Source organism: Gracilinanus agilis, chromosome 3, assembly GCF_016433145.1.
Source record: "Gracilinanus agilis isolate LMUSP501 chromosome 3, AgileGrace, whole genome shotgun sequence".
NCBI classification, from domain to species: Eukaryota; Metazoa; Chordata; class Mammalia; order Didelphimorphia; family Didelphidae; genus Gracilinanus; species Gracilinanus agilis.
In genome coordinates, this window is record NC_058132.1 from 581,386,349 (window position 1) to 581,412,305 (window position 25,957).

At 34.6% G+C, this 25,957-nt stretch overlaps 1 protein-coding gene across 2 annotated transcripts in view; it reads right to left on the reverse strand.

The window, feature by feature from the left end:
* Window positions 1–6,631: 6,631 nt before the first annotated feature.
* Window positions 6,632–25,957, reverse strand: part of PCDH17 (protocadherin 17) — a 118,722-nt gene continuing 99,396 nt past the window's right edge. For both annotated transcript variants that reach the window (XM_044670607.1, XM_044670606.1), the window contains one exon: window positions 6,632–8,909. In XM_044670607.1, coding sequence (XP_044526542.1) covers window positions 8,227–8,909 — 683 coding nt within the window. In that variant the 3' untranslated portion in view covers window positions 6,632–8,226. The remainder of the gene's footprint in view (window positions 8,910–25,957) is intronic.

The following is a 25,957-nucleotide window of genomic DNA, read 5'->3' on the forward strand; positions in this document are numbered from 1 at the left end:
TATACAGGACAAGAGCAAGTTGATTTGTGGAGGCTGTGCATATGAAGCCATTCATGATCAGAAAGCATAATATATGTTCACTTCCATGCCTGGGACATAAGATAATGTAATCATAAATTTAGGTGTGAAGGGATTTTGTTCCAATTGAGTGTAATGTCTTGATTTTATAGATTACTACTTTTAACCTTCTTACAGTACTGACATAGGGAGGATTGTTGAAAATGAGAATAATCATCTCCATATTCCATGTATTTGATTTTATCCAGTAAGAAAGGATCATCCTGAAATATATGGTAGCTGAGATTGAAGCCTGGGGAAAGGAAGAAAATAACTCATATAAGGCATTAGCCCAGACCATAACCAAGAGCCAAATACACCCAATAAAGAAAATGGAGTGAATTCTCATGGTGTCTCCAAGCAGGGATAAAAAGATGGTCAGGAGTCAGGAAGACCTGGATTTAACTCCCTTTTCTTACACATTTTGTTTGTTTGACTTGGAGAAAGTTACTTAACTTATCTGAGTCTCATTTAGGGCCTCTAAAATCCTAAAAAATAGATCATATTCATATTGTTCTCTATGCTTTACAATTGTTTTTTCACAATAAAAATCTATGAAACTGTTGGAAAAAATATTCAGTATTTCCACCAAGAAACTGGTGTTCAGAAATTTGAAGTGATTTACACAGGTTCACTCAGTTAGCAAACAATGCAGTTGGGACACTAACATATGGTTCCTCCCACTATATTCTCCATCAGTTCAAGCACTCAAGTATTTTTTTTTTTTTGGCTAGGTTGCAACTAGTAGTTTTCATCTAAGTCCATAAATGCAATTATACCTCATTCTACCCTTTATAATAGCAAAGGAATTACTTTCTCACTAAAATGGTCTAGAGATTTGTTTGGACATGAGGGTTGTTTTTTTTCTTCAAAGTATGTAAGTAGCCCTCAGTGCTCACATGTGCCTCTTACTGAAATTGAAAGTGAATTGTCCAAATGAGAGATGAAAGGAAAAGAGAAGTTGTATAGGAGGTAGTATGCAGAATATATTTTAAAATCAATCAATACTATCATTAAAAAGATATTTTATAAAAAACTAGAACTAAAAGGTTCAAGCAACTCCTTTCAAAGAAATGCATTGGTCTATCAACAGTAGTAGCAAAATGGAGAATGGGTTAGAAAATAAGATTTGAAAATCTACTAGAGAGGATATTGAGAAATTTAGCAAGCAGCAGAACTAGATAAATCAATCAATATGTATTGTCTTTCATTACTGTAGGACTTGCTTTTCTAAGCCTTAAAAATAATTGTCATCAGTGGATGGATCATTAAATTATACTTTTGTCTTTCTTGTGGATTTATTTAGTAATCCTGAGTGAATTATAACTTGTTTTAGAATAAAGTTTGGTCTATTGTTTGTAGGGACAGTTGAAACCAAAGGAAAAATATTGATTATTTTCTCAGTGTATCATGAAAAGAAAGAAAACAAAAAGGCCTAGTGCTTCTGGTTAGAGATAAGCTGAGACACAACTGACTAAATATTTTAGCTACGTTCAATTCAAACTTAGTCAGATTGATCATGCCTTTGATTCTGTTACTCTCATGTGTGTGTATGAATATATATATGTGCTTGGATGTAAAATCCTCATTTAATATTTTTCTTACTTTCTGTACCAAAATTACATGACAGGTTGACTATAAACCCTCAGGAAAGCAACCATCTATTTTTTCTTCATGTAAACATTACTAGGAACAGATTCTGTTTTCATAAGTAATGAGAATATAAACTAAGCTGAAAAATGCATAAAAATTTGTAGTTTTCTCCAATCAGGTAAAAAATTAAGAGAAACCATAATATTTATATTTTGAATATTAATATATTAATTGTTCCTGGAAAATTATCTGAATTTTTAATCATCATGAAGTAGCATTTGTGAAAAACAAAAATAAGCATGCAAAAAATAGACCTTTATTTTGTTAGCACTTCTTATTTGGGAAATGAATGTTACATAACTCTAGTATCAATTTTTTAGTTTGCTTGATTTGTGAAACAAAATTTATTTTGAGAAATTAGATGTTAATGTAACATAAATTATTAGTGGCAAATTGGAAATATTTATCTAAAATAATCTCTACTTTAATTTTCTCTTAAGAAATTACTATTCTTTTTTTATTTTGCTGTGAAAATTGAGGAAAATAAGTATTATTGAAAATTCACTTCAGATTTAAAGACTAGAAAACCACGTATTCCAATTCTGGACAGGCCAGAAACTAATCACTAAATATAAAATGAGTGTTGCCTGGAATTATTAGTAGACATAAAAAATGAACACAAGGTGATATTTTTCCTTCTGTGAAGTCTGCTACTAGCATCCTGGAAAGTATGTCTTAAAAGGTTTAAAGATGGTTCATTAACTTTCTGATCTATTTCTATGTGCCCTGCTGATACCATCCTGACCTTTAAGAATTCAGGCTGCACGTTTCCTACAAAGAACTATTCTATGTTATTGTCAAGGAAATTCAGCCTTTGGGTGCTTATAACTGAGAATATATGCTTTAGGTGGCTTTCATATTCCGCTGACAGGGAATAAAGCTGGGATAGTAGTCCTGTGAATGTCTCTCTAGGATTTCTGAGTGAGTAAAGATCTAGCAACCTCTAGTTAATTGGCTGCCAACTACATAACAGTGGGCTCTCTACTGGATGGTTTTGATGTGCAAAGAACCATTCACAAGTTGGTTCAATTAAAAGCTCCATCTATACATAAAATCAGTGACTGGATTGTCCAAAAGGGGGGCTTTCTTTATATACAGGATCTAGCTAAATCATTTCTTTTATACTTGAAATTAGTGCCAAGATACCAAAATAAATGTTATAAGCAATAAGGAATATTCTGGCAGGACTGGACCAGAAGAATCTCCTTGATTATCATATTCTGATTTCTATGAATTAAATACTAAAATACAAGGGTTGGACAACTACAGAACATTTTTCTGAAAGACACATTTCCTCCTAATGGTTATTATTGTTAATTTTAATGTTGCTGCTACTTTACTAGTAGAATTGAGGGAGAAGTTTGCTTATGTACCACAAGCTCCAGGAGAATATCAAATATAGATTGAGATAAAAATAGAAAGGAAGAAATAAAAACTAAGAAAGTAACCAAGAAATAGAAACTGAGGAAGTCAGCGTACTTAAGGAACAATATATTGAGCTGGGGGAGAGGGGAGAATCAGGAATGTTTGTTTGTTTTTTTCTAATTTCACATTTTTTACCTTGGACATCACTTTAACTTTCTACATGTCATTTTTCTCAATTATAATATCAGAGGATTTTGACATATAATCCTGAAAGATGCTTCCAACTCTAAAACCTCTAAGTACAATAGTTCAGATGAACTGTGTGAATATCGACTTTTCCTGTTTGATAAAATCAAAGTCTTACCTGATTTGCTGTAGATCTATTATGAAATAGACCTATTATGAAAATAAAAACATTTTTGGTATCAATTATGCCCTAGCCATAATGGTCTGATTATGGCTTTGAAAAGGTTTTATTTTTAAGATATTCTTTTTTTTTTTTTGCAATTTTACCAACAGATTAGAGAGGAGTCATAGTCAGATGTTAAGTACCTTACACCTAAGAAACCTTAGCTGTTTTTCTCCCCAAAAATCAATGTCTAAAACTATCCATTCCTTTCTTAACCACATCAGTTACTTTTGACTTGGCTTGAACAGTGAAGCATCACCTTAAAAGTAAAATGTTGTCATTCATAATTTGAATATTCAGGTTTAATATTATTAGGAAATAGTTTAGTTTTTCATTATGGATTGGGATATCATGGAATTTACATTAGTATTTATGTCTTCGGTCCCATAGTCACTGCATGATCGACACTGTTGATTCCCTAAGTTTGCTGATTCCAAACTGTCAAGTTGAGGAAACATTGATACGCCACTAATCATTGAAACAGGACGATTCATAGTCTTCCTTTTTTGTCTCCCCTTTTTTGGATGAGCAGAGATCTAGCAGTAACAGTTGCATTGCCACAAGTTGCTTTTCCAAAGTAATTACCACCAAGCTCCCTGTGGTATGCAGTGTTTTACACATTGCTTCCAGTGTTAATGAATGCAAGGGGAGGCAACACAACTATTAGTAATTGCTTTTTATTCGTAGTCCTCATTTTCCAGATAGGTCACATTAAACACAGCCATTAGACAATAGCGTTGAGATAATCCATACAATGTATGCTGCTTTTGTTGTCCTTGTTCACCAATCGCTTGGTGCAGCTCAGAACTTTATGGGGATGATGAAGCTGATAAATGGGAATTGCCAACCTGTGGAAGAATGGGGCCAGGGGAATCAAGACTTCAATCAGGTCTCATTCAATTATGTTTCAAATCAACAAATCTCGATAGCCAAAACTCTCATCTGAATTAATGCTCTGATAAATGCTGTCTGTTGTCAAAAAGAATGTAATTAGACAATAATGAGTGCATGTATATTATGCCAGACCTCAGACTACTTGTTGACCTCAGCAACTTCTACTCCATTAAGCAACATTCAGTTTTAAAGCTGGTTTTAATAAAGCATCCTGCTCCATTACTAGTCATCACATGATTTTTTTATGGCCACATTTCTAAATGGGCACCATCTACAGGCTCTAATGGCACATCATAGTTAAAAAGGTCTCTGCTAATTGGGGGTATCAAGATAAAGTCAATTTTCTGACCATGAATCCAGTTAATTTATGGTGTGGTGAGTCAACCTTAACAGACTATCTACAATAAGGTTCACTGAAGCCACTAAAGCAAGGCTAGGAAAAGAATTCTTTGAAATTGTTGGCTATTCCCCTTTAGCATTTACCTTGGGAAAGACCCAAATAACACTGATTCTCCTTCTTTCTACCTGTATTGTATGCAATATTATTATTAGTAAACAACGGTTGGAATATTATCTTTCAAATATTTCCACAAAGTGTCATTTATTCGGCTTTACTTCTGATACAGTGGTTTAGGCAGGTGAGAAATGAGTTAATAATAAAAGTTGTATGTACGTATGTGTGTGTGTCAATTTGAGGATGTAATTTTTTTCCTGTTTTATAAATGATGTGAGGCCCCTTCAAATTCCACTGGTTGATCATGCATTTCCTGCTGATATAGGCAGGCTGTTCCAAAAATGTAAAGTTGGCAATCTCAGATGGCTTCGTGGGAAGCAAAGCACCAGAGGTCTATGACAAAGGTAGCTGCTGGCCAAATGAATAAAAGCAAGATTCCCTCAACTCAACTAGAAAGCTCAGAGTCCAGGGTGCTGAATTACCTCAGTCAAGTAAATAAATAATCACTACTAAATACATATAATGTGTTAAACACCTAAAGCTAGTAAATCACTAGTGACAGAGAGCCTAAAGGTAAATTCCTCTTACATTGGCACAACCAATTCTTAAAATCTCATGTTTCACGGTTCATTTGTTTTTAACATATTCAGACACATATAATGAATGATGTAGCCGGTTATTCAGGATTAGGAGTGTTGAGAAAAATGAACCCTATTCACTCAGTTGATTTCATGTAAACACCACCTTTGATTTTTTTTTTTTTCTGTATAGATCTCTGTGTCTAGTAAAAGAGAGACAATGCTTGGTAGAATTAAACAGCAGAGTCACTTCTCCATCAAATTTCAGCTATCAAGCTAAATCAACCTGTAGTCTCCTGGCAAAATAATATTGTATAACAGAGACAACACATTTCAGATACATAAATTGTCCAAAATACAGAGAGCAGCTAGGTTCAACATGTACAAGATCCCTTGTTTGTTTGTTTTTTCCTCCTAATTTAAATATTTAAGAATAATAAAAACCAACAGCAGTGCTTTGGAAAAGCTATTACCAGGAACCAAAGACAATTCTTTGTAAGATTGTAAGGCTGATTTGATTTGATCATTCTTCCCTCTGAAAACAGTTTTTCAATGAGGTACTGTCCAAAATCACATCTGAAATTGATTGAAATAGCTTAAATAGAACTTTGTGATGTCTGAAATTGAAAAACTAAATTCACATCATTTTTTTTTAAATATAAGGACTTCAGTACATTTATGTTGTTTCTACACTGGCTTGGTGACCAGAAAGGAAGGCACGGAATTCTCTACCATTCTTACAAATAATGTATTTCTCTGTCCCAGTGCACAAACAATTTTCATCTAACTCCACAACATTCTTCAAGGTATAGTCTTGGTATTTATTCTATGTCATGAAATTGTAAAAAGCCAAATATTTTTTAAAAATTAAAAAAAAAGTCAAAACACTTTCTCATCTCCCGATTCTTCTGAATGGGTTCATTTTATGTTTTGCCCATTTGAAATTGGAGAGATTCCCCTTGTAATCTGGAAGCAACTTTGATATTTGCCAAAAATCACAGCAGAAAGTAGAAAAATAATAGAGAGAAGAATTGGTCACTCTTAAGCTTTTCCAACAAAGAAAGCAAATGAGCTCTTCAAAGCAGAAAGAGTATTAAAAAAAAAAAATCTTGTAATCTTAAGTAAGATTGCACATAGAAAGAGACCATAGGCATAGACAGTGCTGGTACCTAGACATGCACAAAAGCACTCTCATGCTTTGGAGACAGAATGGCAGCGTGAGTCTTGAAGTCCTTAAATTATGTGGAGCGATCAATCAAGGGCATTATATCTATACAAACAGAAGCTAAGTGTATTGTTGTGAGGGGAGAAAGAATCCAAGGAAGTTCCAGGTATTGGTTCAAATGGAATTTTTGTTATTAAACATGAATTTTCAATAAGGAGCTTTTACAAGGACTTGCACATAACCATGACTGATGGATGTATTTCTTGACCTTTTCGGTTAGCTCCATCAGCTCACTCAAACACATTTTGAACAGATTATGTACTGTAGTACTTGCTAGACCATACATTAAACAAGAGACTTTGCTCTGAGGCACTGCTTCCCACACTCCATGGGGAAAAGGAAGCAGGAAAAAACAAAACTCATAGAGTTCGACAGCTACCGAGGCAACACTTGCCATTTACAATATAAGCCCAAATATTTTTGCAACACAACTATATATTAATTTAATAAAATACACAATATAGCTCTTATACACTCAACAATTTGGCTCATATGCACTGAATCTGCAATAAATCAATAAAAATATGTCATTTGATGTAAACACATTGAATCTTCTTACATTTGCACATTTAAATGGTCATGTGATTCATGTATGTCTAGGACATTTTCACTTTCCTGAGCTATTTTAGTGTCCACAAATGGATAAAAAAGTGTTAATAATGTTAATTTTTCTCTGTATAGTACCATCCAATGGTAACTTTTTTTTTCTGAAAACTTCACTATATTTCAAGTTTAAAACATTGATCATTATTTATATGTTTGTTGGACACTAAAATGCTAAATAGGCATTTAAACCTTTAAAAATTTTCTTCTTTAAATGAAGTGAAATAGTAAATGTGTGTGCAGGACAAAATGGACTATATCATTTTTTACACTTAACTCTTATATGGCAGGAAGTGTATTACGAATGACCAGGATATGCTCTGTTGACTAATGATATGGAATGTTCTTTGTGTGTGCATGTGTGGCAGGTAACTTTATACAGAAACGTTTACCACAAATGTGTGTTAATGTTTGGTGTAGCTTGGACTACTGCAAAGATCTTTTCAGGACTTTCAGTAGAAGCCTGTGATGACTGCTGGAAATCCACCACACATCAAAATTTGTCAACCCCGCCTTTCACAGGGTTTTAGGTAAACAGTAAAGTCAGCATTAAACATGGAGGACAGTCTTACAAGGATCAGAAAGATTTCATTCCTCTCATCTTATACCTTCTTAACAGATTGTCACAAGATGCTTCTCCCTCCCTCTTTTTCTCCTCTCTCTCTCTCTCTCTCTCTTTCTCTTTCTCTGTCTCTCTCTCTCTTTTTTTTTTTTTTCCTGTCCTTCTTTAAGCATACTTGACTCTGTCCTAGTGTAAGTTTGGTCAAAATGAAACCAGTGTTATCTGTGAAAAAGAAACAGCAGTGAAAAGAACATACTTGTGGGCACTTCAGATGTTCACTAAAAGCCTTAAAGCAGCATTGGTCTTCCTTCATCCCTGTGAAATTGTAATAACCAGGGGGGGATTGTTTCTAAATCAACAGAAGAGGCAAGAAAATGCCAATGTTTTTTGTTTGTTTGTTTGTTTGTTTGTTTGTTTGTTTTTCTTTCACTTTCTCACAGCCACAGGGTCACTTCCTCGGCAATCTTGTAAAAGCTTATCAATTTCTCTCACAACTTCCTCCGCATCCACGGACTCGCGGCCCAGATCCCGATTCGAATGGTCTAACTGCTCAAGAACAGAGTCCATCTCATTGGAGTCTCGACTCACTCGGGCATGCACATCCGCAAAGACCCTAGCCATCTGATCGTTGGCCATGAACGCAGTGTCTCTTGACTGTTTACTAGGCGACAGGTACTGACTGTCAGAGGACAGGTACTGGTTGCTAGCTTCTGCCAGAGCTCCTGGTTTGGCGTCGCAACCATCAATCGGTCCTTTAGTTGAGGTGCAAGGCTCAATGCATGTCTTGGTTGGGCTGCTTGATGCTGAGGGGACCTCTTGGAGAAGAGGGCTCAGGGCACGTTTGGCTTTTAAATAAGGTTTAACATTGGCAATGAGAATAGTGTGCTCTCTCTTGTCTTTTCCAAATGTACAAAAAGTCTTTTTCCCAGTGGGATTCACAGTTTCATAAGTCTCAGTCTCAACATTAGCTTCCACTGTAGGTACAAAGAGATTTGTGCGGTAATCTGCATTTTCAGCCTGATTGGTTGTAGGGAACTGTGGCATCCAACACCTGTCTGAATGGCCAAGCACTCGGCATTCATCTGTACAATTAACACACTCTTCTTGTTCTGCAAAACAAATGAGAAAACAACAAGTGCAATCATTAGATTTCCCTTTAAATTTCTATAGAGGCAGTGATCAGCTCTCAGTGGGCTTGCTTGACCTCTGGTTCTTTTAATTAAAAAAGAAAAAGAAGAAGAAGAAAAGAAAACAATAATTAAAACATTTCAGTAGGGTTGCATAAACCTGCAGACCGAGACAATAGTTTTATTTAACATTATTCTCTAGATATTAAAGAATTCCCATAGCCCGGAGGAAGTGAAAGGCTGCCACTGGAGAATCATTCTCAACAGAATTGAGAAAGCTTCCCTGTAAACTAATCTGCTACAGAAATCAGTTAGTCTTTGTTCAGGAAAACTCATCTTAGAAAACAGTGAACAGTACTTAAGCAACTCAAAAGGCATTATCAGGATTAATTTTTCAAATCAAATAACAGGGCAATGACTGGCTTTCAGACTTTCATAAAAATCTTCAAGATGGTTTTTCATGTTCTACCTCCACTTTACTTGTAATTGTTATTTTGGGTGACAGTCATAAAATAAAAGGTTTTCTTAAAAAGTCTACTTTTCCTGCTGAGAATGGAGAAATGGAATTTTCTTTCAGAATGCATTATGAATAAGCTTGTCAAAAAGTGCACACTGGTATTTTATTAGATATGCGTATGGATCATGTAATCAGTTTTCTTCACTCCTGCTTTTTGTTTTTAGTGCAAGTATGTGAAAATGGATTTGCTCAAGAGATAGAGCTCAGAATGAATGACAAATCATGACATTCTGTTTCAAATGATAATGCTTTCTGGAAGAAATGTTGCTTCCCTGTTTTGCCAATAGGCATATGGAGTATCTAAATAAAACTTTTTATTTTTTTATTTTTAATGACTACAGTTTCAAAAATGCTGAACAAGGAAATATGAAGAAAAATCCCTTTCTCTCGTACAGTTTAATTGACCCCAATATTCTAAGCTGTAACTCTGGACCACTAAACTGTCTAAATTGGTTCTCTTGCCCAAAATGATTATTCCTTTAATGCAGAGACAATAACCGATTTGGGCACTAGAGGACCTTGGTTTTGGATAGTTGTTAGGCTACTAACTGACCTTTGTCAATTCATTTTACATCTCTTAAGCCACAGTTTCCTCATCTATTAAAGGAAGAGTTTGGAATAAAATGTATAAGATATCTTCAAGTTCTAGATCTCATAATCTATGAAGCTCCTTATGTAGCAAAGATATTTTAACCTAAGGGAACTGAGATAATCTGCACATTTGAGAGCCCATGGGGTTACTCTTTAAATGAGGTTAGGTAATAACTTCAATCTTATAGTAAGCCATACCAGGAAAAAAATCCCTATTAACTCCACAGCTAGTTATTTTTCTAAATAAAAAGCATATTTTTATCTCTTAAGTGATTTATAGAATGGAAAGAGAAAAAAAAAAGTGCTACAAAGGCATATTCCTAATCTGTGTTTACATGTGAAATGCACATACGTTTCCAGATATAGGAAAATGACTAGTAAAATTCAACTTTATAAAGTTCTTTCTTTTATATGAAGGGAAGCTACTCAGTTTCTTGATATTCTAGAAAATTATGTCATATTTCATTGCATGAAGCATTCACACTTCTAAAATGGCAAAAGTATTTTAGTACATTGTCTCACTTTCATTTAGGTCAGTTTTAAAATTTTGTTTTCAGTGAATAAGTTATAGTATACACATATATACATATGTTAAATATATTAGCAACAGACTACAGAAGTAGAATGTTTGTAGTCAGGCTGAAAAAATAAGTTGGTATGTACTAATTTATACATAAACGCAAACAAATCTTGAGAATTGATCAGACACTCAAAAATTCTTCAAGGCCAAGGTATTATTTATTGATTGGTTGCTCATCATACCCAGCTGATACTTTTGACAAACGTACTTGTTTTCTAGTCTGATATTTTCTAGAAAACTTTCCCTATTTTTTTGAGAGTATAGATTACAAGAAGGAACAGAATACACAGCAGTGTTGTTAAACCAATGACATACAAAATCTATATCTGCACAACCTTGTTGACCTAAGAACTGCAAATCTACAGACTTATCTTCTCCTATATCTATTATTATAGTCATCTACCACAATGCTGCACAAAAAAAAAATAACAATGGAAAAAGTCACTATCCACTATGTCTAGCAAGATGCTTACATACTTTAGAGTTTGGATATTCAACAAATGAATACTCCTTGAAATTGCATAATACAATTTTATATTCCAATCTTGACTAATCCTTCATTTCTATTAGGTAGCCTGCCTGACAGTGGCTGAGTTAAATATGAATAAAAATGAAAGTAAGAAAAATGACAAAAAGAAGGGGGGAGGTGGGGGAGTAGAAGAATAATGTGGTAGTGGTACAAAATCCAAGTTGACCTGAATGTGAAATCATGAGGTCTGTCTATATGAGCATCTTGAACTCTAATGCAGAAAATTGGTAAGATTTTTTTTTACTTCATTCTTTATGCCATATCCTAGGAAGCAGATTTGGAGTATTGATTATAATATATTATGAGCAACTCACCTCACCATTAGACTGTAATTTGGACTGCTACAGTTTGCAGAAGTAAACCAAAGAGAAACCAAAGTGAACTATCACCACTAAAAATCAAATTAATATTTATGGAAAAAAATGAAACTATGTAAATGTAAATATATAAAGAAGTGGATAAACAGAAAAATAAAATTAGTAAAAATATATATGCTTATTACACATATGCACATTATATACATATACATATGTGTTATATGATATATAATATATATACAAAAGGTTCTATGGCAAGTTGCTGCATTGTTCTTTGTTATCTCTAGCCTTTCTGCCTCCTGTTAAAAATAGACCCTTAACAATGCATGTGTGTATGATAAATAAGAATAGCATAGAGACTTTTCTCAATCTCTAGAGCTTTGCAGGTAGACGATCAAAACTGCTTTCTACACCTTTGGGAGAACAAATTTTAAAATAGATGTGCTAAATTATCAGCTATAGAAAGAAAAGGAACATAAGCTCTGTAGAAAAGCTGTACTTGCCTAGATTGAGAATTTATAAAAAAATATTAAGAACTGAGAAGAAGAATTATAGGCAAATAAATCTGGACCAAAATTGGCTTTTTCTTGGAACCAGATAACATTAACAAGTCAGCATTTTCTTCCTAGAAACATAGGGAGGTGGTTTGACATGCTTAGGGCAGGGCCCAATTAGAACTTTACTTGGATTTCATTTATCAAACATTTATTTGTAAAGCACCTATACTACATGACAATCATTCATTCACAAATTTGATTCAGTCTCATTCACGCTTTGGTGTATGCTTATCCAGCACAATAATAACTTTGCCTGAGCGTGGAAGTAAGGAGAAAGACATTATTAATTTAGCAGGCTAGTAATCATATTCAACTTCTGGGATGCTGGACAGCCCCATCTAAGAGGGAGTTTACATTCCCCACAGATACATAGAGGCATTCTCCTGTTCGCAAAATAAAAACAAAAGGATATTCCATTTAGAAGGAACAGCATGAAGGATATGCCACCTCTTCTTCATGCCCAAGAACAGAAGACTAAAACTACTAACTTTTGTTGAGATGGGGCATGGCCATTTAATAGATGACCAAATCCCCAAGAAACATACTTATATTGTGCTTTAACTCTTGACAAAAAGCCAATATTGAATAGGAGGGAAAGCATTTGTGGATTCTGGTGGTGTGATATTTTATTCCCAATCTACTCTTTGGTTGAACAGATTAAGATTAGAAGTTTTTAGTGTCTTTGGGAGCTTTAAACATAGCTAAGGTAGAATAGATTGAATCAGAAGACCTGGAATTGTGATCCACCTCTGACACTTAATATTATCTACATAACATATTTTTGAACCTCAATTTCTTACCTGTAAAATAGGGACAATTATACTTATTTCACATAGTTTTTGTAAGGGTCCAATGAGATAAACTGTGTGATGGTATCTTATGAACTCTAAAGCATCACACACATGTAAAGACTATAATAATTGACTGAAAATTAAGAACCTTTGTGCCTTAGCCTAAAAAAAAAAAATTGAACCTGCAATCAGGAACACCTTTAGACAAGTCCTCCTTTTCTCCCTGCTTACCAAACAAATAATAAAAATAATTTTTCCATATTAATAAGATGAAAGTTTCCCATATCTTCAGTGTTTAAGTCAGTTTTAAATGCCTATTCTGACAAATTTTATAGTGGAATTCCAAAACCTTACTCTTCTGGGAAAAAAAAAAAAAGCAAAACCTATACTTAGTTCCCATAGAAGCTGGCTCAGTATATGGGGAATGAAGATGTACACTCTGTTCCCGTCTAATCCACAATTAAATATATATTTTTGGATATGTATGGATATTCCAGGAAGACTGGATTCTAAAATGTTTGTTGAATATCTTGTCAGTAGCTTAATTACTACAATGTTGTTGGCTATTTTGTTACATTGGGGTTTATGCTATTTATTATATAGCAATTACATATTGTTTAATTTTGAAATTACATGTTGTGACATATATATATATACATATATATAATTATTTAATGTTTTCTTTATATACATATCTTTAAAAGTAAAAAAAACAACAGATTCTTCCAAAACACACTTTATCACTTAGCTCATTTCTAATAGAAAACCAGTAATACAATACTACTTATATTACTTACTATTTTTCTTAATTTCTTACTATTTTAAAATTAATTTTAAAATGAAATAAATGTTAATATGAACTCTGCATTGACTCAGAATCCCTAGAAAAACAAAAACCCTAATTCTTTATGTAGATGAAAACCTAGTCTATCTGCAAAAATTCTCATCAATGGCTCTTCAATGAAGTAGCCCAAAGTAAATGTCTTGAGGTCAGGAATAGGTTATGTTGGACAAAGTTGGTTATAAATTAATTTGTTTTTAATAAAAATAATTTTCTTGTATTACTGCAGTGCAATTGATAGCAAATCAGAAGATTTTATTTTAAGTATTTTACATAATCCTTTTGCTATGGAGTAAATTCCTTTATTGGATAATACTATGAAAGAAAAAGACCATTTTTCAAGAGGGAATGGAAAAAGTATCATCTTTTTCTGTAAACTTTTGGTATTGGATTATATGATGCTTCTCTTTAGGTAAATCAACAACTGCAGTGCATTTGATCAGAAGCTTAGATGTAATTGACTTGATTTAGAAATAAAAGGAGCCAAAGCACTAGTTCTCTTCACAAGTTGTTATTAGACAGACCTGTTGGAAATTTGCATATTCATATTGCCTTGTTTATCTGAGACAGATAGCTAGACTCAGCAATACAAGGCAGATTCCTTTTCTTTTTTTCCTTTTTAGCTTCAGCTAGCCTTTGATTTTCTCTCTGGTAAGAGAATTATTAGTGTGCATCAAAGAACTGTTATCTTTATATTCCATTTTTAAATGTTAAAACATACCTTTGAAAGAAATGTTACTTTAAAAAAAAAGTTTTTGCCACATCTAGACAGAGGAAATTGCGTGCAAATAAAACATGAATCAGATGGGCTACTATGATATCAGGTAATTTTGATGATTTTGCGAAAGGCTACCAAAATGATAGTGGCGAGAGTCCTACCATGCTTTCCCCTGAGCAGAGCATGTCTAGAGTGTCCTGTGCAGCCTTGGTCAAAATGTTCCAAAAGAGATATTGACCATGGAGATGATAACCAAAGGAGAGAAGCCAGGATGGCCAGGTTATTCGGAATTATACTGTAGGGCAATTTATTTCAGGGAATGAAATAATGGATTAGCATCCAGGAACTTGAAGCATTGTATTTGAAAAAAGCCCCTCAAAGGATAGCAAGAGGCTGTGGATGGAAGTTATGGGAAGGTAAGTTTCAGCTCCATATAAATAAGGGTTAAAAAAAAAAAAAAGAAAGTTCTTACCAATTTGATCTGTTGAAAAACAGAATGAGCTACTCAAGGTCTGACATGAAATTTCTGTCACTGCCAAAGAGAAATGACCAGATGCCATCAGCACTTAATACCATTGGCAGGGGTTGGACTAGACTTCACGATCTTTATGAATAGAAATTACTTCATTTATTGGCAGATGGGGGAAAGAATGTTATTAGAGTCAAGGAGGCATGAGTTCTAATACTGCTTTGGATCTTTAATAGCTATGTGATCCTGGGCAAGTTACTTAACATCTCTCACCCTCAGTTTCTTCTTCTTTAAATGGAGATAATAGAGGACAGATGGGTGGCTCAGTAGATTGAGAGCCAGAACTAGAGATGGGAGGTCCAGGGTTCAAATATGGTTTCAGACACTTCCTAACTGTGTGACCCTGAGCAAGTTAGTTAACCCCCATTGCCTAGTCCTTACCACTCCTCTTCCTTGGAACCAATAAACAGTATCGATTCTAAGACAGAAGATAAGGGTTTAAAATGAATGAATGAATGAATGAATGAATGAATGAAGATAATAATGGATCAGAATGGATAATACCTATTTCAGAGGGTTCTCATGAGGGTCAGATCTGATAGCCTATATCATGTGCTTTGTAAACTTTAAGATGCTTTATCCTCATCATTGCTGACACTAAGTGACAGGCGCTGTTCTAAGGGCTTCATAATTACTATTTCACTTGATTATCACGACAATCCTGAGAGGCAGGTGCTTTTATTGTCTCCATTTTACAGCTCAGATAAGTGAGACAAATAGAGGTGAATTGATTTGCTCAGATTCATAAAACTCATAAGTAAGGCTGGATTTGAATTTAGGTCTTCCTGACTCCAACTCCAGTGCTCTATCCATTGTACCGTCTGGATCATCATCATCATCATCATCATCTTGTATTTCTAGCTCTTCGTACTCTGCTTGACATGTAGTAGGCACTTAATAAATGCTTAATGAATACTTCTTTCCCCCTCCATTATTTTATGAAGTCGTTGTTTCAAAGAATAAAATTTAAGTGATTTCCATAGTACGATCTTTCCTTTGTATCAAGTCCTGGATTTCTATTTCTTTAATTGATGAAAATTCCACCAAAATTATAGGTATGATAATTATTAGCCAGGCTATTATTGAGGAAGTATATGAGATGAACTGCCTGCCACAGCTTATATTTTTCCCCACACATTCCCAAAAGAAGTTAAAAACAAATTGCTGCATCTGTAATTCACCTACTTAATTAGTTAACCAACTGTTGGTCCCCTTTTTGCCAAAGATTCAATGTAGGAAAAGGTTAAGTGATTCTATACTGGCATTGTTTGTTTTGAAAAAAATGTGGGAGCTAGTTTGTCTTCGAGGGCTCTGCTAACTTCCCAGGTTAGGAAAAGCTACTGTACCCCGATCTTCAGTCTCCTTTTTCAGTCTGAGTGTGCTGATGCATCACTGTGCTATCTATCGTCTTAGCTCCAAGGCAGACAGTTAACTTAAAAGAAACAAATTGGAGGTTTAGAGTTCTCTTCCATGTCATAGTGCCCTGTGCAGCTCCTTCCAGAGATGGATGCTAGGCAACTCATTTTAAACCACCAACGGGAAACACCGAGGAACGTAAAATGATTGCATTCCCTTAGCTTCTAATGCCCTGGGAGCCCACGTATTTGTAAATCAGCAGCCATGCATATGCTTCGAGCATAAGAATTTCACATATACATATGCTATCTGCCTCTGTAGAACAGAATTAATTGTCTTCTTATGAAGATATAAATCTCTGACATGGAAATTTGAAAACAAAAATAAAACAGGACATGAATGGGGGCCATTCTGCAGCTCGGTGGCTAAAGCAGTACCCAATTCGAGAGGGAATTTTCTCCACTTCATGGCTGTCAACAAAATAGTTTTATTTCTGCTTTGTGAATAGCTTTAAATAGAAAGAGTGCTCTTTTCTTAGCATAGTTGGTGCTGTTTCTAGCAGGATCTGAAACTCAGTGTTGTTTCCAAGTAGAAAACTCTATAAATGGAAGTCCATTTTTTATTTGTTCTCATTTTTCTCTTTTATTTCCAATTCCCTTTCCTTCACCAACATAAGCTTTCATAGCACCTAATTAGCTGTCTGAGAAAGCAGGAAGCAATCACCTGTCTCTATTTATGGCCAGTACCAGTGTTTGGGAGATGGATGTGATAGCTCACTAAAGTACCCCATCTCAGGTGCTCCCCCTGACAGAAAAGCACGACAAGTTAAGGCCTCTGATGCTGGAGTTCAGGGCTAATAGTAAAACAAATTGCATGTTCTGCAGACCTGAGCTAGTGTATAAGCACAGATAAAATGGAAAAGTCAAAAATTAGAGCTGGAAGAAATCCCAATATACTTCCAATACATAGAGATCCACTTCTGTGGAAATACTGTCTAATCTATGAATGTCCTGGAAGTCTTGCCTTCTCAGGAAAAATTGGTTTTCCTCTACTGGTGCTGATTATTAATCCATATAGTCCTACACCGACGATGAGGGGAATGAGCAATGGCTTCCTGCAATGTGTTACCCTAGCTATGTAGCTATATTCATTCTTTCCATCTATGACTCTGATAATAGACTTATTAAGTATACTCATCCTAATATGGTTTTGGATTTTCCTCTGTTACTGCAAAAGAAAAATACTTTTCAATTTCTCCATCTATTAGCCCTCCTTAAAAGACTACATGTATAAAATATACTTTGATTTAGTCCTCAGAAAAAGAGAAAGGAATATTAACATCAGCCTGGACTTCATCTGTGTAGTCCTTTTCTTCCCCTACCATCCACATATTCACCTGAGTAGGTTTTAAAATTATTTTTAATAAGCTAGGTTTCCCCTAAGGCAAGGGAGAAGAAGAATGGGTGAGGGAAAATGTGACATAAGAGGAATTAATCACTTTATTTCAGCTGAATGATCTTTCATATATTGCATTGTATTTCCCATGATTCTCAGCTGTGCATGGGGACCAACAGTTGGTTAACTAATTAAGTAGGTGAATTACAGATGCAGCAATTTGTTTTTAACTTCTTTCTGGAATGTGTGGGAAAAATATAAGCTGTGGCAAGCAGTTCATCTCATATACTTCCTCAATAATGGCCTATTGTTATGTCCTGGCTAATAATTATCATTATCATGAGTTCTGAGATTGCATTCTTTTTCTGCTAGTTCATTAATAATCATATTCTGATCAATGTTCAAATGATTTACATAAGAAAAAAATTAATGAACATCTAAGTCTGTATTTGGGGGCTGGGCTCTCAGAGTGTCAATTGCCCTGATTGTCAATTGTCTGGCATCCTTACATTCACCTCAGGGATGGATGTGTGTGTGAGTGTGCATGAGTGTGAGTGTGAGTGTGTGTGTGTGTGTGTGTGCGTGTGTGTGTCATTTCTTAAAACATGGTCAAATTGGGAAAACACATGCAGTTTGGAAATGGCAGTCCTGAGGAAAGCACCTGCATGGAAAAATGTTTCCTCTGATACATTAGCATGAGTGCACTCAGATGCTAGAACCTACTGGTCTACATCCTGTGTGAGTGAATCCAGTAGCAGCTGGATGTTCTGAGCTACCTCACACATTTGCCACCTTCACTGAGTGCACCTGCATACCTTCAGGGAACATTCATGAGTCTCTGTGACCCTCTGGACACAATGTCAGGGCTAACAACGAGCAGCATATTTTTTGGGTAAAAAAAAAAAAAACTAAGCAGCAATTGCATGGAGAAAATGTAAAGAGAAAAAGAGAAATAAAAATGGAGAAGGAGAAAACATGGAAGCTAAACCAGATATCGGCAATCTCTGCCTGGGAGTGAAGAGGCTCCTGAAATATTTTTTGGTTGTAATATTGAGATAGGAATGACTTATTACTTGGACTAGGATCCTAATAGTACCTCTTGGCAAGGGTGAGATTCAACCTAATCAAACCCATAAGTGAAAGAACAGCTGCAATTCAGTGGGAGAAATGCCTGTGGATCCACCAATTGCCTTGAAGCACCTTCCATATGTCAATGCTGGCACTACTACTTTAGGCACCAGAGAGGGATATAAGAGGAAAAAAAATCCACAAACTATAAGATGTTATCATTGTTCCCAAAGAGCTTAGACTCTCACTGAGGATTCCAGCATGAGATAATATAAGAAAAATTACCCATTAAAACATATGATAATGCCTACCAAAAAAGGAGGACATTGAGGAAGAAAGACCCTATGAAAAAAGGTGGAGAGAAAAAAATTAGAGTACTATGTTGATGGAACAATCAGGGGAGAAGCCTGAAGAAGGGGGAAATTTGTGGTGGGTAGCAGTGATAAAAAAAAAAAAAAAGGCAGAGATGTAGTTGTGAAATTAAAATATGAAAGGCTTTTGAAAAAAAAGAGGGAGAGAAGTCACTGAGATAATGCAGGCCAGTAATTCCTGTAATGGGGAGAGGCTAAAATTTGTGGATTATGTACATTTGGGGGTTTCAAACCTTGAGTAGATCTAAAGTGAAGAGCTACCAGGTTGCCTAAAAGAGTAGAAACCAACTCAAGTCAAAACAAACAAACAAACAGAACAGATTGCAGGGTTTAAATTCATAGCTTTGGAATCAGCCACGAATGGGTTGCTAGGTGGCACAGTGGACAGAGCACTTCCTGGATTTGAAAACGGGAAAACTCATCTTCATGAGTTCGAATCTGACTTTGGACATTCACTAGCTTTGGGGCCACTTAAACCTGTTTCCTCAGTTCCTCACGTGTAAATGAGCTGGAGAAGGAAATAGAAAGTCACTCTTTGCCAAGAAAACTCCAAATGGGTTTATGAAGAGTTGAACATGACTGAAATGACTGAACAACAACAATAGCCATGAAGCAACTATTTCCAGTATGGGTAAGAGAGAAAGACCCAGTATCGAACAAAATGAAAATCAAACCAAAATAAACAGCAATAACACCAGGGAGAGAAATGTGGACTTGTTCAGAAGACGATGAGGAGTCAATGTTTGATAAAAATCACATTTGATATTTGTAAGTGTGGACAGTCTGCTGAAAATAAAACTTTTGAAGGCTGCTGTTGTAGGCTGAGGTGCAGTGAGTGTTGGATTGGGAACAGACATAGGTTTTGAGAGCAGAAAAAGGAGAAGTGAATCTAAGAGAATTTTCTAAGGGAATAAGCAGTGTTGACAGACTAGGCTATAAAGGGAAGAGGAAAAATGAAGTTGAACTAATAAGTCAATTGTGGGAAACTAGAAGAATATATTTGATGATTTTTCTCTTGATTATAACTTGTTTTATCTGATATAGAGTAGGTCTTTAATAAATTCTTATTGATTATTTTCCAATTGTTTCATATTTGTAATTCTTGTCTCCAACCCAACAAATGCCCTTCAGGACAGGAAACATGTTAACCTATTCTTTGGCATTTGTACAATATTCCTAGGCACAGTAATAATTGAATATTTTAGTTAGGCTGAATTTAATTCTATACTCTGCAACATAGTTCTGACCACAATAAAAATCCATTTGAGTGGAACAGATAATGTTAAAGAATTCTGCCAAAAAGAGCCATGTCTAAACAAAATCAAAAAGACTACTGAACCCTATTTCATAATTTTTTAATTAAAAAAATTCCCTATAGTTCAGAAGCAAAACTGGACATCTAATTAAAAGATTCTTGTGGAGGGGTTCATAAGTTAAAAATGCAAAATTATTCTTAAAATTAAAAGAATAAAAAAATCCCAAGAATTAACACTGTCTAAAAGTAGAAAAGAATCTTTCAGGAGGTAATTGTTTTTCCCTCACTGGAGTTCTCCGAAGACAAGATGACCACTTATTGAAGATAATAAATACTCCATAGAGGTTTCTTGCTCAAACCAACAAGCATTAATCACTTGCTATATGCTAAGGACTGTGCTAAGTCCTAGGGGTACAAATAAAGGAAAAGCAAAATAAAAACAAAAAATAAACAAAAATCCCTGCTCTCATGGAGCTTATAGTTTATCAGGAATGCATTGTATTTGATGACATATGAAGTTTTCAACTGTGTTTCTGTAAATTGAGTCTGAGAAATGCCAATTAAAATAGTCATAGAAGTGTGGGCAAATCATTTAACTACTTTAATTTCCTGATATGTAAAATAGAAATAATAGTAATAATACTATATCTGCCCCATCTATCTCCTAATGTTGTCATGAGATTCTATATGTATGAGTCCTTCATAATTATAAAAAGCTATATGTAAACTATTATAATATGTGTTGTCATTTATTATTATTGCAGAAAGCTGACCTCATTCAACAGCATAACAAATCCATTCAAGTGGTTGAACGTTAAAAAAAAAAATAAAAACCCTAACATTTCCTAGACTTGCCAAACCCCACCCATCTCTCTACAGCCATCACAACTGTGGATATTTAATAAATGTGTGGTTTAGTGGAAAGAACTGTGGACCAGGAATCAGCCCCACCTCTGGTCCTGCCCCTAATTACTCACATGCCCTTCAGCAAATCACTTAACTATTCTGTGTCTCAGCTTCCTCATCTAAAATGAGGCTGGACTGGATGACTTCCAAAATTCTTTCCTGCTCGAAGAAAGACAGACCTAGCATTGAGGTATATATATATATATATATATATATTTGCATGTGTTGTTATTTAAATCAAAGCCAATACTGGAATAATAGTTTATCTATGATATCAAATTATGGAAAATTCTGAGTTGTCCATTTAAAAAAAAAGACTATACTTGAGCATATAATTATAATTATCTTCACACCCTAGCCTCCTAATGTTACTTTATCCAAAATATATTATTTTCTCTTTTAGGACATCTTCGATGATTGTTAGTCAGAAACCACTAGATGTTTCATAACTCTGTTAGATTCTGAGCCTTCATCTTAGTAATTTACTTCTAGTGAATTTCCAGAGTACCTTCCAAAGGGTTAACACAGCTGCCAAAAGTGTCTGATTTACATGCAGGGAGGAACTGATGCTTTGGCACACAGTTCACAAAGATGCTATTTGGCTTACAAGGCCAAATTTTAAATTCTAGCCATTGAAACACTGCAATGAATTTCAGGCATAAAAAGGATGTTAACTCTATTACTGTTTTTTCATCTTTAGAAGTGGAGAATTTCCCTTATGTTTTCAGTGTCTCTGTTTGCTAGTTCTATCTCAGGCTGATGACATGAATCTTTGATGACATGGATGAACACATCTAAAATTCAAGTCATCCTTCTGGCAAAGCTCTAATCCTGTAAGGAAGGTCAATGAAAACACGCCTATTAAGCCTAACTTGTTGTAAGTAACAAGCAGGATATTCATATTAGCATTTTTCTCTCTGCTTTGCTATCTGATTTCTATGGGGACATGCATCTATTTACCAGCATAAATCTTGTTGTTCATATTCTGTTTCTAACACATGTTCTTTGTTCAATTGCTAGAGGTGGGTAAATAGAACTGGTGTCATTGTTAGCATTCTCCACAGAGTTAATGCAGATGTAGCTAATCCTGTCCTGCTTATTATTCAGTAATCAGCACCTGCCAATAGGATTTGGGAGTCCCAGAAGATGTATAGATATATTTTCAATCAAAGGGTTAAATTTTAATCTTTTAATAGTGTTTTGTGCTGCGGAGGATATTGGCTCAATATATAGAATCTAGTGATGCAAAAATGTCTGAAGTTTCCTGTTGAACTCCTTTAAACTAGAGGGGCTTGTATTCAAAGGAATGCAAGTATTGTAATTCTCTAAAGCAATGTTCTTCATCGCAAAGTTCAAACTGTCAAAAAATTCTCTAAAGATAGTTGTAGTTTAGCCAAGTCTTCTTGTGAGCTGTGGGGAGACTGGTAAGGAGGAGTGAGTGGGAGAGAATGACATTTAGAGTGATGTTCCCATACAATTCATTCCAACATGAATAGTATGGGGAAAAAATAAACTTAGTGATTGCAACAGACTCCCACAAAAAAAGTAAACAACCCAAAAATCAGTGGTCGGTAATTATTTTGTAACTGAATGTCTTGCATAAAAGTAATATCTGGGTGGAAACATAGCCAGAAATATTTACTTAGTGCCTCTAAAGGGAAATCTATGAAACAGGTACAGAAGGTACAACTTAAATGTAAATTTATTGGTCTATAATTCACCTTAAACTAGGCACTCTTTGTAATTGTATTCCTATGACTGCTATTATCATTATGGGAAATGGAAAGCAACTTTTGGAACCCCCAATTCCCATCCAGACTAGGTTCAGCTGCCAACTGTACAAAAAAAAAAAGTAGTGCCCTTTCCTCCAAGTCACTTTGCATTTATTTTGTATATGTCACATTCAAATGTCCCTGAATTCATTTTTTTTCTTACTGCTCTGCCCTACTCCCAGCAGAAGGGAGGTTCCTTGTGTAAGAATTCTCTCTCTCTCTCTCTCTCTCTCTCTCTCTCTCTCAAACCCCTAGTACCTAGAGTTTGCAAGACATATAGAGTATAGAATAAAGACCCATAATGAGAATGGGCTCCTGACACTTAAAGATTTTGTGACCCCATGTAAGTGACAGCCTACCAGTGTTTCAGGCAAACTTTGCAGAGAATATGTTCGCCTGCACTGGTAGAGAGAATTTGTTCATCTGGGAGATCCTTATATCAATAAAGTTACAGAACCAGTCCTTATCTCTTCCCTAGCAACTATCATTGTGTCTGGTACAGTATAGGTATTTAATAAATGGGAATAAACATTTATTTTAAAAAATATAATATATAAACATATATTCATAATATATAAACATGTATTTATTTAAAATAAGCATCTACTCTCTGCTATGCTCTTTGCTAAATGCTAGTTAAATTGAAAGGAATAAAATAAATTATTTTAGAACATTAAAAAACAAAATAAAACCTCTCCAAGGACTATAGTTGCTGAACTTGATTATCACAAGCTAATATAAATTACTTTCTACTGTTTGGCTTACACTAAGAAAGAATTATAGGTTAAGCAAAAATTTAAAAAGTGCTAACAATCTATGGGCATGCAAATATCTATGTTTATGCATATACATTATATCGACTACATAGATGCTTTTTGGAATGTATATTAGTAGCAGTGAACTGCCATTTTCCTGGGAACTGCTCTCATTTTCTATAGTGATCAAAGTGCATTGGACCAGTGAGGAAAATGGGAGAATAGGTCAAGGGATTGACATGAAGACAAACAGGAGATATGAAAATTTGGGAATCACCTGCTATATAATCAAAACTTGGCCAGCAAGCCACTGATGAAGACAACCGTTGAATCAAAGCTACAAGGACCATCTATTTCTAAGATATTTAAAAGCCCCATCTAAAAATAGAAAATACATTACAAACTGCTGCAGAGTTTAAAACATTATTTTAAATTACAGAATAATTTTTACATTACTGAGAATGTAAAAGCAGAAAAAAAGTGTGAAAAGTAGTGAAAAATAGCACTAATATGAATATAAGTAATTTAAGACCTCATTTTAGATAAAAAACCTGACCTCTGTCAGAAGATTTCATAGAGTTATAGGACTTGGTATTTAAATATTTAAGAATTCTACTTTCAAACTCTCTTTTATGCAATACTAACTTCACAGGTCCATGTTAAGGTTAGAAGGTTGAATGATAAGTCTATATTTCTATACCACTTGTACTCCATTCAAAAATATTTAATTCCTATCCAGTGCTTCTAAAATACAGTCCAAACTCCTTTACCTGATATTTAAGGCTCTCCACAATCATTCCCCAATTATCTTTCCACATTTAAAAAAATATTTCCAGCATCAATCTTTTGTTTCAGTAAAACCTGAATAATCACTTTCCCTTGTATTTCTAGGCCTGGACGTTTTTTCCAGAGAATTTTCCCAGTCTAAAATGCCACCATCTTCTTCTGATCTTATCTAATTTCTGCCAGGTTTTCAATGTTCAATTGAAGTCTATAAAGACCCATTATAACTCCTGATTAGTTGTATTTCCAGTTGTCTGTTTTATTCAGGTGGTTTGACAATAATAGAGTAACATGAACTGTTCCTAAAAAAATGTAATTTTATGTGTTTTATATCTCCAACAAAACTGTGCATCATCTGTTAAGCTATATATCTTATAATTCCATATAGGCTTTGTTTAGGGCATTGATGCCATATTATATTCCTCTTTACTTTGCACAGAATATAGCCTTATCTATAGTAGCAGTTCAATAAGTATCCATTGACCAAATTATTAACTTGAAAAAAAAAAACCTAACAATTTTGTCATGCTTAGATTCTTCTTCGGGAAGTGTTCCAGGAAGAAAGGGATATAAATTATAATTCTAGACTGAATAACTACTCTGACTAACCCAAGTTAAGGAAAAAAATACCAAACACTTCTTTATCTAAAGCTCATTCTCCTTATTAAATTCAATTTGAAAATTTTTTAGCCTACTACGTATGAAGCACTGTGAAAATAACTTTTTTATGTAGGAATAGTACAACAAAAGTCACAAATGTGAAGTATATTTAGGTCTCTAAAAGAAAGACATTTTGAAAACTCTAACTGGTATTCTCTGTATGACTTTTAAAAAGAGAACCGTTTCTATTTGGTAGGCAGTTTTCCCTTGCAATTACCCTAAATCCACCTCTCTACAACTTTTACCAATTTCACTTGGGACATATCCCTGATGACAATCTTTTCTTCATGACTCCTTGGATAGAGCACTGGGCCTGAGGACAGCAAGAGCTAAGTTCAAATCCAAAATCAGACACTTTCTAGCTATGTGACCCTGGGAGAGCCACTTAACCTCTTTCTTCCTCAGTTTCCTTAACTATAAAATTGGAATAATAATAGCATATACTTAATAGGGTTGTTTTGAAGATTAAATGAGACAATATTTATAAAGCACTTAGAATAGTGTCTGGTATATAGCAGACGCTATATAAATGCTTCCTCCCTTCCCCTTAAAATGCTTTAAGCTTACTATCATGATTCCTCTTTTTCTTCAGAAAAATAGGTCTAGTTCTTTCAAAAAAATCTTCTTGTGGCTGTTCAAGCTCTTCACAATATGGGTCCCCTTCATCTGGAAATTTTTTATTAATGTCTTTCCTCAAATTTAACATCTAAAACTAAATATAAAACTCCCAATGTAGTAT